Here is an 11,149-nt window from a genome sequence, read left to right as displayed (position 1 = left end):
GGTACGTCATCGCCTTGCGCCATCCCGGAAGTGATTGTCCCTGCTGCCGGGTGGGTCGGGACGCAAGGCCTTCTCTGCCCTGGCGGAGGTAGGGGCACTGATGCGGTTTCTGCTCGGTTACCATGGCGGTGTTTCACGACGAGGTGGAGATCGAGGACTTTCAATATGACGAGGACTCGGAGACTTATTTCTACCCCTGTCCCTGTGGGGATAACTTCTCCATCACCAAGGTATCCTTAGGGCCCGCCGGCGACTCCGTGCTTGCGCATTTTCGCTTCCGGTGTCTCTGGCAAGCCTGAGTCTCTCACGTGTTCTTCTGAGCCCCCGCCCCTAAAGTAGTAACAAGCTGTCAGGGGTACACGGTCTGGCTCGGGGCGCAGTTCTCCCTAGCCTCATGCTTAAAATCACCCCCGTCCCCCCCCGAAGCTTCTTTGAGAAGGGAACTCGATTTTGTACCCCAGGGTTTTGGAGGCGGTCAAATCAATCTAATCTCCCTGGTTGTTTTCCGAGGTGACACTTGGGGAAAAGTTCTTTGCGTTATTACCCATCCCAAAACTTGCACATAGACATGGGAGAGGTTTGTGGGAAGACGGAAGGGAGGCTATGCTGACCGTACATTGTTTTATTTCGTCGTAGGAAGATTTGGAGAATGGAGAAGACGTGGCAACGTGTCCTAGCTGCTCGCTCATTATAAAAGTGATTTATGACAAAGTAAGGGATACATTAAAGGGGGTGGCGGTGTGAGATAATGACAAAACCTTAAAGCAGTCTGTCTGATATAAAAGGGCAGAAGAGGATTGGATTTTTGGTTTTTTGGGGGTGGGGTGGGGTGGGGTGGGGATGGGGTTATTGTTTGTTTTTTGAGACAGGGTCTTTATGTAGCCCTGGCTTTCCTGGAACTCGCTATGTAGACCAGGCTGACTTTGAACTCACAGAGCTCCCCCTTCCTTTGATTCCCAGTGCTGTGTTTAGAGGTGTGAGCCATCACGCCCGGCCTAGAAGACTACTTTCTTAACTTTATGCTAAACCAAGGGCTATTTTTTAAAAAGCTTTAAAAATTGTCAGTACGTAGCTGTATGATAATGTTATTCAAGTTTAAATTATGTAACATGTTCACTTTGGAAAGGCAATAAAGAAATTGTTCTATAATGAAAATCTAATGAAAAAGAATCAGGAATGAAAAAATATGAAAGTATTTTAGTCGATGTTCTTTCTTTTGACATTTCCCTTGTATTTAATATTTAGTTGTTTGTTCAGAGCTGCAGGATATTTCGAAAAGACTGCATTTTATTGCTTGCCTGGTTTATGCATCAACATTGTCTTGTTTGAGATAGCTCAGACTCCTAGCTGTGATTTTACAGTTTCATTTTAATTTTGTTCCTTCCTACCCAATAAGAATGACTGTAGGAAGGGGGTAAATGCTTTTATTCCCCACCTGACGTGCAGTTAATGTTTTGGAGTCTTAAGTAAGGAGCTTAACAGTCTTAAGGATGAACTCTAAAATGAGTCTAGGGTAAAGTAGTCCAGAGCACAGAGCTCTGTGAGAGGCAGGCTTTAGTTTAGACAATAATGTAGGACTTTAATGATTCATTTTTGAATTAAAATGGTCTCTGGTACGAAGAGCAACAAGGACAGACTAGGGGCTGACTCTTTGGGAATCACACTGTAGATGTGAGAGTTCTTGTGGTAGCTGGCATCAACCAGGATAAAAGACCAGAGACTGAGCTGGGGTGGTGGCCCATACCTTTAATCCCAGCATTCAGGGGGCTGAGGCAGATAGAGGTCTGTAAGTTTGAGGCCAGCCTGCTCTATAGAGAGAGTTCTAGAAAGGCTGGGACTGTTAAATAGAGAAACTCTGTCTCGAAAAAAAAAAAAAAAAGACCAAAAGCCCAGCTCCCCGCAAAAAAAAGCAAAACAACAAAAACAAACCCAAAATAAAGATCAGAGACTGAACCTCATTTTCAAATTAGATATTATTTTAGGTCAGTGTTGAGAAACACAAAGACCTATTTTTAAAGAGGCTACATATTTGAATGATCAGACAGATATTGAACTGATTAATGCAAAACCTTAAAAGATGTGACATGTTGATTTCTGGGAAGTGTTTGCTTTCTAGAAAGATGGGCACGTTTATAAGACACTGCTTATTAAATAATGAATTTAAGACTAAACTTCAACATGCTCTTAATTCTTATTCTAGTGCTGACACCAATTTTTTGAACAAAAATGAAATGCTATTGGGGCTGGAGAGATGATTAGTGGCTAAGAGCTTCTGAAAAGGCCTGGAGTTCCATTTCTGTCACCCACATTGGTGTCTCAGAGTCACCTGTAACTCTAGCTCTAGGGAATCTGATGATCTCTTTGCCCCGCCCATATACATGTGGGGTAAGACATATACATAAGTGAAAATAAAATAAATCTTTAAGTTGTTCCTTTGCCTCAAGTTGTGTTACAGAGATAGCTACTAATATCTAGTGTAGAGCAAGGGTCCTGCTAACGTTGTACAATGGAGAACAGTTTTTAGTCTGAAGTCTTAGACTTTTTAAATTTTTTGTTGCCGTTTTTCTAATACTATAAATGGATTTTTCCAAAATTTCACATTTCGTATTGTATTAACAAATGATACAGCAGTGAAGATGTTAATGCATTTGTGCGACAGACATCTGGTGGCTAATAGCCTTTCTTCTTCTGTCTTAGGATCAGTTTATGTCTGGAGAAACAGTCCCAGCACCTTCAACCAACAAGGAGTTAGTTAAATGCTGAAGAAGCCCTTAGGAACCCAAATCCTAAGCAGCAGGCAATGAGCCCAGGTGAACGGATCAAGTGCTGAGTGAGCCACCTCTCCACAGAACAGCTGTCTGTGGCTTGCTCTTCATCAGCTGCTGAATTCTTCATAAGAAATGAGCCCGTGACGTCAGCCCTGGATTTCGTGATTACACGGCATTGGAAGGATTCCTAATTGTCCATCTGAATTTAAAGGAAGAGCCTTATGAACTGGCGCTTTTTCTTTCTCCTGGTTGCACCATTTGAACATCTTAAAACTAACTCATTTTTCTGAAAACAACATCATCCGCTTCAATCCTTAGGCTTTTTATTTTTGTTTTTAAGATTTACTTTTTATTTTTAGTGTGTGTGTGTGTGTGTGCGTGCGCGCGCGAGTGCGTGTGTGTGTGTGTGTGTATGTCTGTCCATTTGTGTCAGGCCATGTGTGTGTTGAGTGCAGCTGCTCAGGAAGGCCAGAGGCATCGGGTCTCCTGGAACAGGAGTCGCAAATGGTTGTGAGCCACCCGACGTGGGTGCTGGGACCCAGACTTGGGTCCTTGGAAAGCACTACATGGTCTTAATCTCTGAGCCATCTTTGCAGCCTGCAGGGTCCTTATTTTAAAAGATTACATTTTGATGGAGCTGTGGAGCTGATTCGGATGAGGCCTTTCTCTGTCATTTGCTTTGTTGGAAACCTAGGGGAATGTGTGCCTTTCCTGCTGCTGTGCTCTGACTTTGGCAGCCAGCCGCCCTGACCTTGCTGTGACTGCATGGTTCGTGTTAGCAGTCATTCCTGTTGCTCTTCGTGCACAGAGTTCAGTACTGTGAGGCCACGGTTTCTCTATAGCTTACAGTTAGTGACTGAGGAGGGCCAAGCTTGAGGGCAATAGTGAAAGGAACAACTCCTGATACTTGGTGCATCCCTTACGTTAGGACAGGAGAAAAAGAAACACAGTCAATGGAGAAAAACTGCTGTCAGTGAGAGGCGTGAAGTCTGCCAACTTGGCAAATGAAAGTGCATGAATAATTTTTCCAGGCTGGAGCAAGTATTTCTGTATCTGGGCCTTTATTTCTTGAAATGACTGAGGGACCGCATTTCAGACGGGTTAGGTTGAGTCTTCACATAGCAGCAGTTGTAACATGTCCCAGCCTGTGTGACCGCTAGTCCTCATAAGTGGCACCTCCACAGCAGAGCATGAGGGCACGCCTAATAAGCCTGCACATAATGAGGAGAAATGAGAAAAACTCTTCCCTCACTGCGGTCTGAGAGTAGCAAAAAGTCAGACTCAGTTGTGCAGAAGTTTGAGAAGTTTCTGTAAACACAGCTTTTCTGTGAATGCATAGACTTGAAAGTACACTGGTATCCAGCACATTAGGGTGTGACTCCTGCACCTGAAAAAGCCAGTAGGGACTGAAGAGAAGGCTCATGAATTAAGAGCACAGGCCCAAGAGGACCTGTGTTCAATTCCCAGCACTTGTGTAGTTCACAGCTGTTTGTAACTCCAGTTCCTGGGGTTCTCATGCTTTCTTCTGACCTCTGGACACCAGGCATGCATGTGGTACACAGACACAGACAAAACACCCATACAACTAAATAAAATTCTTTTTTAAAAAGAAAATAGCCAATAAATACATTGTACCCACTCAATGGGGGCTTAAATTAAAATATATAACCGGGTTGGTTTTTTTTAACCAGTGAGTAATGTACAGTTCTATGTAGCCATTAGGCTGAGGCAAAGTAAGTTAAAAGCTGCCAGAAGTGTGTTGTACATCTTATGTTACATTTCTTTTTTCTTTTTCTTTTCTTTTCTTTTTTTTTTTTTTTTTTTTTGTCAGAGGTGGGGATGTGTTGAACCTCGAGCCTTGCACATCCTGGGCAAGTGCTCTAGTTCTGGTTTGGATCTCCAGCCAGCCCATTTTTAATAGGATAGGAAATCTTACTGCTGTTTGATGCCCCCCCCCCCCCAATGATCTTAGAGAGCAGTGCCACTGCTCAGTTGGACAAAACAGGGTACTGGTGAGAATGAGCTACACAGAGACTGTCCCGTGCTCAGATCAGTGGCCTTGGAAATTCCACTAACAGGCTTTCTCTGCTGTGAACACAGTGGAGCAGAACAGAGTCTGATGTGAGTCACCTCAGGAGAGAAAAGCATGAGCAGACTCCCGGCCAGTGATTGGTTGAAGTGGGTGTGCTTTTGTCTTAAAGCAACTGAGCAAGTTTAAAAACTACCAAAGGAATACCAGCTATTAGTCCTGTATTAAACAGAAAGAACTAAGGCCATTCAGATATGACTGGACTCCCAAGCATTTCCGAGGCTCCGTGAGTGGACCTTGAGCTCTATAGGCCTACGGATTCCTCGTCTGTGCGGTTAGGATAGTTGGGTGATTTCAGCCATCAGTTCTCATTTTAGATGTGGCTCCTTGCCAGGACTCAAACCTTTATAAACTCCAAACCATGAATCACAGCCGATGGGAGCTCCACTCTTCTCCCATAGCATTATCATACTTGAGAGCTTGAAAAGTTTTAAGTCAAATCAGTCAGTGGTGGCATACACCTTTAATCCCAGCACTCAGAAGGTAGAGGCAGGCAGATCTCTGTGAGTTTGAGACCAGCCTGATCTACAAGAACTAGTTCCAGGACAGGCACCAAGCTACAGAGAAACCCTGTCTCGAAAAAATCAAAAAAAAAAGGAAAAGGAAAAAAAGTTTTTAAGTCAGTCTTTCAAAGGATTCTACACATATGTTTGCAACACATTCATATACAGCCAACAATTTTGTAGCCTTGTATGTATTAATTTATTAGAATGACTTGTATTGCTAGGCTAATAAAATGAGATCATGCAAATTCATATTTTTGTGAAGCTTTTTTTTCTCCAAATACCAAAATTTTACGTTTAAGGTTTTTGGTGTCATGATTTTACCTAAGATAGAACTCTTAACTTTGGGCCATTGTAAGTGGATTATGGATGTTGTGATTGAAGTCTGGACTGGGTTTTGAGGTTCTTGGCCTCTTCAAGGAACTGAAATAAAGGCTCAAACATCGCAAAAGTACCCAGGAAACTTACTTTAAAGAGAAACCACTGTCCTGATTAGAATGGAGGCCCCGTGGGAGAACATACTCAAGGGCTCCAGGTTATTGTTGGCTTCTTTTCATGGGGTCTTAGAAGGAGGTGTTTGCTTAGGAGGGATGTAGTTTGGATGGTTCTCCATTTTGACTGACAGACTAAATTACATAACCACTTCTATACTGTGCTTGCACCCAACATGTGTATGATTTGAATCACGCATACTGCATGCTCTGTAGTCATTGGACAGTAAAGAAAGAGAGTTATCCCCTACAGTTTACTTGGAGGACAGTCTATTTTACTGTGCACCCAAAACTAGCGTAGGCAATGTTGCCTTGTTGTAGGGTAGAGATCAAAAGATAACTCACAGTGCCGACTCACAGTGGCTGAAGTCGGAATTGAGTCTGCATTAGCCTCGCTGGGGACCGACTGGAGAGAGTCACTTCTCCCAGAGCACTGCTGAATGCATTTTACACGGGGATTTTAAAGGCAAAGAACACAGTAAAGTAAGCAAGCAGTTTAACAAAAAACCAAAACCATGCAGTTAACTAGGGCTTTTGGACCCAAGTTCCTAGAATGGTGCTTGGGTACTTTCCCACGGGATCTTTCATAGCAGGAACAGAAGGGGGTGTCTTAGGGTTTCTGTTGCTGTGAAGAGACACCATGACCACGGCAACTCTTATATAGAAAAGCCTTTAGTTGGGGTGGCTCACTTAAAAGTTAAGAGGTTCAGTCTATTATCATGGTGGGACATGGCAGTATACAGGCAGACATGGTACTGGAGCAGTAATTGAGATTCCTACATCTTGCCAGCATCAGGAAGTGGGCAGTATTCTGAGCATATGAGACTTCAAAGCCCACCCATATGATGATATACTTTCTCCCACAATGCCACACCTACTTCAACAAAACCACACCTCCCATAAATACCACTCCCTTTGGAAGTCATTTTCTTTCAAACCACGGGGATGGGGGTTTGGGGTGGTCACTTTCAGGTTAAATCAAATATGGTTCCAGATGAGATAAGAGGTGTAGTGATAGGAGCAGTGGGCTGCATTCCTGCCGCCTGGCTCACACACAGCTAGCTTTACACCCGAAATGACAACATACAAATTGTATTCATTCAAACACTGCCTGGCCTCTTACTGGATAACTCTTACATATTATAAGATAAATCTGTAGCCTCTTACTGGATAACTCTTACATATTGATCTAACCCATTTCTAATAATCTGTGTAGCACCATGAGGTGGTGGCTTACCGGGAGGATTCTAACCCACCTCTATCTTGGGCAGGAGAAGCATGGCGACTGCCTGACTCTGCTTTCTTTCTCCCAGCATTCAGTTCTGTCTACCCTGCATACCTATCAGGCCAAGCAATTTCTTTATTAATTAGCCAATGAAAGCAGCAGATAGATAGAAGACCCTCCTACATCAAAGAGGGAGGAACCTTTGCTTTGTCAAAGGCCTCCCTACTTTTATTCCTGGCTATAACCAGAATATGATTTAATAGAATGTTTAATGTTGATGGTTGTTGAGCAGAAGGTAAACGTATTCTATTGTTTAGAGTGGGGTGTGCACATAGTACATGCAGGTAATGGTCTTGGGTAATCACATGCACTATTAGAAGAGAGGTTTGTGATGTGGGAGAATTGTCTGTATTCTGTCAATCATATTTTAATAAAACGCTGATTGGCCAGGCAGGCAGTATAGGCGGGAAAACCAGACAGGAAGTAGAGGTGATGCAATGAGAACAGGAGAATTCTGGGAAGCAGAGAGGTTCCTCTGTCACTCCTGCACAGACCACCGAAGAGGCAGCATGTAACTTGCCCAGCTGAGAAAGGTACGGAGCCATGTGCTAACATAGATAATGATAATGGATTAATGTAAGTTACAAGGACTAACAAGAAGCCTGACCGAATGGGCCAATCAGTTTATAACCTTATGGAGTCCTGTGTGTGATTTCTCCTTGGGAGTTGCCGGTTGTGAGGTACCGGACGGGACAGAAACCCCAACAAGCCGGCCCCCTCATGTTACAGGTTTGCATGGCCCAAACTCAAGCCCTAGGTTGCTACGCTATTCCCTGTGCTTGCTTGTTTCATGGACAGTAGTATTCTTAGATAAGAATTTGCTGTTTTTTTCTAGTTTGATGATTTGGATTTGGACTCTGGGTTTTCTTATTGTTAGTTGAGGAATATAGTTTTGAGTCTAGTTTCAGTAAGGCAAAGAGGTTGGTGCTCTTACAAGAGTAGTTGAACGCATGGCTGGGAAAGAAGGTTGATGTTTAAGGCCAATGAGCAAACCCTTGTTGTGAGAACCCAGCTGTGGAAATAGTAGACTGGTGTTCTAGTTATTGCTCTGCTGCTGAAATAAAACATCATGACAAAAGGCAACCTAAGGGAGGGTTTATTGTTTATGGTCACAGAGGGAGAATCCAGAATAGTGGAGGAGGCATGACAGTAGGCAGCCGGAGCAAGAAGCTGAGAGATTATCTTAAACCACAAACTCAACAAAGCAGAGTGAACTGAAAGTGGGGCTCTCAAAGCCTGTCACCATGGCAGTGATACACTTTCTCCAGCAAGGCCAAAGCACCACCAGCTGAGGACCAAATGTTCAAATGCCTGGGGCTAAAAAAACCAATCAAAACAAGGTATTCTTTGTCTTCTTGGCTCTTTGTTTTGTTGTTTTTTGGAAAGAAAAAGAATATGAAATTAAGTGGGTAAAAAAGTGGGAAGAGCTGGGAGGAGCTGCGGGAGGGGACATCACGATCAAAATGTAGTGTGTAATTTTTTAAATTAAAAATAGAAAATAATAGCCCGGTGGTGGTGTAATGGATTAATTAATATTGCTGTGAGTCCCCAAGTATTTGCAGCAGCAGAAACACTACAGGTCAAGAGGCGGCAGTGGGTAGCGGGTCCCGAGAGCAGTCAGTCCCAGGTAGGGAGGGCATGAGACCACGCTGCAGATCTCCGAACAGCGACTTGTCCTGGGCAGGGAACCACGCAGCTGGCAAGAGACAGATACATGAATAGGCACGCCATGCAGAGTGAGGTTGTTTTTAAATGGTCACACCTGCTTTGCACGTGGCACATGGCCTCAGCCACACACATTACATGTAGGCCTGCAATGGACCTTTACCAAGAGCCAGCAGGACCACTGAGGCTGACCTGGTGTTCACAGTGGGAGATTCTCTAGCTGAGTGGCCTCTGGCTCACGCCCTTAGATGCCATTTGTCAGAGATCAGTCTCAACAAAATACCTCTCACCAGGGTAGAGGCGTGGGGATTTAGAAATCACACATGCCCAAGGACACAAAGCTGGGCATCATCTCCACAATACACAGAATAAGTTAATATTCCAATGTCTACCGTAAGTATCCATATGAAGGTATTCACATCAAAATTGAGATGCAATATGTCGGATGGGGAGACCTAGGCCAAGCTCCTGCTCTTCTTCCTAGTTGCTGGATGAGTCACATCCAGTGTTTGTTGCCCTGATCCCCTGATGTGTCTCATTTGTATCCAACAATGTACTGCTAGATGCTTTCAGGAAGGCAGCTCACACTTTGGTGTAGCAGATACCACCACAGCTAGAATCTTGAACTTTTGACCTTGAACAAACGTCTCCTAACACGTAGTTTAGATACTCCCAACCAGAGTGTGATCTACTGATGGTTGATACATATGGCTTGATTAAGTGTCCTCCACACTATGCTGAGTTACAGGAGGTAGGGGGCAAAAACTAATGAAATTGGACGCAGAAACCTTTCTGAAAGCTTGATAAAGTATCAAACGTTAACAGTTACCCCCGAATGGATAAACAGTATCCATTCAGTCAGTCAAGAGCAGAAAGCATTTTGTTGCCGTTGATAAGCACTAACCCTAATGCGCAGGGGAGTCTGGGGTTTTGTTCTGAGGCAGCATCTCCCTGGGTTGCCGGAAACTCTACAGACACCCGCTTCCCACTTCCTCCGAGCGTTGGAATTAAAAGGTACGCACCAGCACCACCACTCACGGCTTTCTATTTACTATTTTCTTGACAGAATCTCACTATTTACTTTTCTTTCCCCAACGGAGAGTATCCGAAAACTAGAATTGTATTACAGAAATCTTGAAGTGGGAATGATATTCTCGACAAGTGACCCGAAGGGCCCTGTGGCTCGTTAACGGATGGAGGTTTTGTTCTCTCTCCCGAACGCTCACCTTACTCATCAGCAATTTTAAGGAATTACCGCGTGGTCATAAAAAGGCAGAAGGAAGGCCTGACCTTGAACAAGAACCATCTGTTCCTGTTTTCCTTGTTGCTCACGTGGGCTCAATGGGTCAGACAGAGCCAGGGGCAAAGAGGCCAAAGAAACACCGGTCACTTCGGTTAGCCTGGGTTTCTCTAACGAGGAACAGTGATAGGGGCGTCGAAGAAATGATTTTTAAGGCCCCCTTCTGCTCTGTGCAGATGTGGCTTTGAGTAGGTTATTTCTAGCTGATTTCTGTGCTTGGGTGAAATTATTTGTCTGCCTGAGGAGCCAAGAGTGAATAAGTGAAGTCTAGGCAATTCTCACTCGAGCCTGTAGGGGGAGCCAGAGTTCAGCTGTGTTGACAGCTCAAGGCCAGGCCAGCTCGCAGCAAGACCTGCACAACCTAAAGAATCTCTGGGTCCATGTGTTCTCATTCCCAAGGGGCAGCCTACTTAATGTGAATTTCTGGAGCAACTGACATTCAGTGGACCTTCATCCGGAGGTCTGGAGCAAACAGTTGTTAGTAACTACTGGTCTTAGTGATATTTTCCATGGTCTGTCTCTAAAAGTCCCAGAGGCTATCAGGGCTTCTGTGTCATAAACTGGCTCTGCCCAACATGACGACCCTAAGTACATGTGGCTTTTCCCACTCAAATGATGTTTAAGAAATCAATTCCTCCATTGTCATGTCATCATATTTCACGTGGACGTAAACATAAACTATGCCTTGAGGCAGTTTCTGTGGCGTTCAGGGGCCTCTCTCTCCCTGGGAGGCCAGGGAAACCTTTGAACATGGAGTGTGGTTGGAGAAAGAACACTAGAGCATGTCCTCAGAGGTTCTTTTTCTGCCCCTCCCTCTTTCTGGCTGCGCCTGTCATGATGTTCTGCTTTCACCACAGGCCCAGAAACGAGAGCCAGATGAGCATGGACTAAACCCTCTGAACCCAGGAGCCTAAAGAAACCTTCCCTTCTTTTAAATAGTTTCAAGTGTTCGTCACAGAGACGCGTGTGCCGTCACAAGTATATGTGGAACACGGTGAGAGGGGCTGGGGAAACTGTGTCTGTTATTAATGCTGACTGCTCCCCACAG

General features: G+C 44.3%; 1 protein-coding gene across 1 annotated transcript; it reads left to right on the top strand.

Moving 5' to 3' along the window:
* The first annotated feature begins 12 nt into the window (after positions 1-12).
* Dph3 (diphthamide biosynthesis 3) lies at positions 13-5,612 on the top strand. The gene is made up of 3 exons (XM_048421659.3): positions 13-230; positions 637-711; positions 2,698-5,612. The coding sequence occupies exons 1-3, from the start codon at positions 123-125 to the stop codon at positions 2,761-2,763; spliced, it is 249 nt and encodes an 82-aa protein (XP_048277616.1). The 5' UTR covers positions 13-122; the 3' UTR covers positions 2,764-5,612.
* Positions 5,613-11,149: the final 5,537 nt, after the last annotated feature.

Source organism: Myodes glareolus, chromosome 5, assembly GCF_982192425.1.
Source record: "Myodes glareolus chromosome 5, mMyoGla1.1, whole genome shotgun sequence".
Classification (NCBI taxonomy): domain Eukaryota; kingdom Metazoa; phylum Chordata; class Mammalia; order Rodentia; family Cricetidae; genus Myodes; species Myodes glareolus.
Note: the sequence above shows the minus strand (reverse complement) of the source record. Positions and strands in the feature narration are given on the sequence as shown.